At 39.8% G+C, this 998-nt stretch overlaps 1 protein-coding gene across 1 annotated transcript; it reads left to right on the top strand.

Moving 5' to 3' along the window:
• Nucleotides 1-24: 24 nt before the first annotated feature.
• LOC107273143 lies at nt 25-983 on the top strand (the record flags this gene model as incomplete). Its single annotated transcript, XM_015751023.2, has 2 exons — nt 25-215; nt 480-983. Coding segments are annotated over exons 1-2 (655 nt in total), but the record flags the coding sequence as incomplete, so codon positions are not given.
• Between the last annotated feature and the right edge of the window lie 15 nt (nt 984-998).

The raw sequence follows: 998 nt of genomic DNA, 5'->3' as shown, positions 1-998 counted from the left end.
AACGGCACTTCTAAAGGATGGAAATTTGAAGGTGAACGTCGTATTGTCTTGTAAATTCGTGACAATGAAAGCTGGTCAGATTGTCGAAGAACTAAAGTTCTTCAACACTAAGAACGAAGTTGTTCTACCGTCCACCGATATCAGCGACTGGTTCAACACAAATGTGAAGGAAAAGTTACTAGCCAAGGTTGAAGACTTTCAAGAAAGGGAATCTGGTTGGTCATTGGTAGAAATTATAAACTTGGCGGTAAACATCAACAGATACATTCCGATACACGGTGGCCTATCTACTTTCATCGAATTACCGAAGGAGGTGCAAAGTAAGAAAGCAGTCGTAAACATTAGAAACAACGATCCGTACTGTTTCCTCTGGTCCGTCACCGCAGCTCTTCATCCAGTTAAAAATAATGTAAGCGTTATCGGTTCGTAACCCCACTTCAGCTCAGTGCTAAGAGAAGACTTTCAAGAAAGGGAATCTGGTTGGTCATTGGTAGAAATTATAAACTTGGCGGTAAACATCAACAGATACATTCCGATACACGGTGGCCTATCTACTTTCATCGAATTACCGAAGGAGGTGCAAAGTAAGAAAGCAGTCGTAAACATTAGAAACAACGATCCGTACTGTTTTCTCTGGTCGGTTACGGCAGCCCTTCATCCAGCAAAACTTCATGTAGACAGGATCAGTTCGTACCCCCACTTCAGCTCAGTGCTAAGGTATGAAGGTTTAAATTTTCCGATTGGCTTAAAGGACATTTCGAAATTCGAGAAGATGAATGATTTGGTAATTAACGTTTACGGTATAAAGTATGATAGTGGTCATGAAATAGTACCAATTTATCTAAGTCAGCAAAAGTCAAACAAGGAAGCGATTCATTTACTCATGTTAGAAACAAAAATTTATTCGAATGGAGATGACATGGACATGGAAGACGGTAGTGTTTATCATTTTGCTTGGATTCGAAATCTATCCCGTTTACTGAGTTCACAAATTTCAA

The sequence above is a fragment of the Cephus cinctus genome, unplaced genomic scaffold, assembly GCF_000341935.2.
Source record: "Cephus cinctus unplaced genomic scaffold, Ccin1 Ccin1_scaffold1409, whole genome shotgun sequence".
Taxonomy (NCBI): Eukaryota; Metazoa; Arthropoda; class Insecta; order Hymenoptera; family Cephidae; genus Cephus; species Cephus cinctus.
This window is presented reverse-complemented; position numbering and strand designations above follow the sequence as displayed.